At 37.4% G+C, this 2,171-nt stretch overlaps 1 protein-coding gene across 1 annotated transcript; it reads left to right on the forward strand.

Moving 5' to 3' along the window:
* Positions 1-885: 885 nt before the first annotated feature.
* LOC122739401 (olfactory receptor 1019-like) lies at positions 886-1,821 on the forward strand. Its single transcript, XM_043981158.1, has one exon. The coding sequence runs from the start codon at positions 886-888 to the stop codon at positions 1,819-1,821; it is 936 nt and encodes a 311-aa protein (XP_043837093.1).
* The last annotated feature ends 350 nt before the right edge of the window (positions 1,822-2,171 follow it).

Consider the following 2,171-nt stretch of genomic DNA (forward strand, 5'->3'; position numbering starts at 1 on the left):
TAAATAAAAACCACTTTATGTAGAGGTCTACAGAAAGATCCACTTATGTAACATGATAAGTGATGTAGTTTCATCTATATAAAGGTAGTGGCAAGTAGAAGCAAGTGATTAGTCTTGGTCACCTTGTGCCATTTTTCAGCTTCTAGATTTATATAGATTTTTTTAGTGTTATAAATAATTATCTTTATAATTCTATGAGCTAAATATTACCAGTATCATTTCCCCATTTAATAATTGAGGAACTGAAACACAGAGAGTTGCCAGGTGACTTGCCTAATCAGCTATACAGCTAGTGAGTTTCACTACCCTCCTAATTCTCAGTCCAGTTCTCTAGACCTTAAACAAAATTGCTTCTCCTTAATGGAATCCTTGATGAAGAGAAAGAGATTAGCCTTGTGTAAGAAGTTTAGTTCATTTTCCAAAAAAGAAGGGTGTTTATTGCTATGTTCCAGGGGAGAGGGGAGGGAAGTTTGAGAAGTTCTCATTGGATGCCTTTGATCTCAGTGATGTAAGAGACTAGATAATCTTTGGTGAATATGGAGAATAGGGATAGGTTTAGAGGTCAGGATTTATGGAGAAATAGAGTCAGATCTACTTATTAGTTGTGAAACAATTTGAAAGTCACTTAACTTTCCGAGCCTCATTATCTTCAGTATCAAAAAATTAAGATGATAATAACATCAATATCCTACTTGCTTTGCATGGTTACAATGAGAATAATGTGAGATAATGGATATGGAGTGATTTATAATAATTAAGCAATACATACATATGACCTAATAGTCTTTATATGTTCTCCCAGTAGTTCCAGCAAGAGGAAAACAGGAATATAAAATGCTTTGTAGCCATAACTTTCCATGTTCTTTCAGTAGACCCATAAACAAGATGGAGAGCAGCAACCTCACGTCAGTGACTGAGTTCATCCTCCTTGGGCTCTCCAGCTGGCCTGAGCTCCAGGTGCACCTGTTCTTGCTCTTCCTCATGATCTACCTGATGATCTTGCTGGGGAACCTGCTCATTATGTTGCTGATATTGAGGGATTCACGCCTCCACACACCTATGTACTTCTTCCTCACTAATTTATCCAGCATAGAAATAGGTTTCACATCCTCTGTGTTTCCACAGATGCTAGTACACTTCTTGGCAGAGAGAAAGTCCATCTCCTACTCTTGCTGTGTCATACAAGTCTACACATTCCTGTCCTTTGGCATTGCAGAGTGCTACATCCTTTCAGTGATGGCCTATGATCGCTATGTTGCTATTCGAGACCCCTTAAGATACTCAGTCACAATGAACTGGGGAATCTGTGGGATGTTGGCTGCTGGGTCGTGGTTGGGTGGCTTTATGTTATCCATAGTAGACACAGTTACCACATTCCAGCTCTCATTCTGCCAGAACAATGTTATCAATCATTTCTTGTGTGAAATGCCTGCCCTACTGCACCTCTCTTGTACTGACACGACCCATGCAGAGTTGGTCATGCATGTTCTGTGTATCTTCACCCTTTTGTGCCCTATCACATTCATCATTCTTTCTTATGCACACATCATCATTGCTGTCCTGAGAATTCGCTCTGCCCAGGGATGCAGAAAAGCCTTTTCTACTTGCTCTTCTCACCTTCTGGTTGTTACACTTTATTTTGGGCCGATAATGTCTCTTTACTTAAAGCCTAAATCTCTATCCTCTCCAGAATATATTAAGATTGTTTCTGTGTGTTATGTGGTTTGCACACCTGCCCTCAATCCTCTCATCTATAGCCTGAGGAATAAGGAAGTAAAAATGGCCTTGAGAAAACTTTTGGGGAAACCTGAAGGTGCTTAATTCCATATATCTCATGCATGAGTCAATGTGAGGAAAACCTGTGCCCAAAGAATCTCCTTCTTGGTGTTCCACAAATTTATTTTAAAAATTATATATATATATATATATATGTATATACACATACATATTTACATAAACACACATATATGTATGTATTTATATGAATTTTTTCAATTACATTTAAAAACAATCTTTTCACTTGTTTTCTGAAATTTGAATTTTATTCTCTCCCAATTTTTCACTTCCATCCTTTATGAAAAGACATGCAATTTCATATAGATTATACATGTGCAATCATGCAAAACATATTTCCATGTTAGCCACATAGTAAAAGAAAACCGAGTCAAAAA

Source organism: Dromiciops gliroides, chromosome 2, assembly GCF_019393635.1.
Source record: "Dromiciops gliroides isolate mDroGli1 chromosome 2, mDroGli1.pri, whole genome shotgun sequence".
Lineage (NCBI taxonomy): Eukaryota > Metazoa > Chordata > Mammalia > Microbiotheria > Microbiotheriidae > Dromiciops > Dromiciops gliroides.

Excerpts from the sequence above, each read along its gene's own strand:
- LOC122739401 (XM_043981158.1), top strand. The coding sequence starts at position 886 with ATGGAGAGCAGCAACCTCACGTCAGTGACTGAGTTCATCCTCCTTGGG.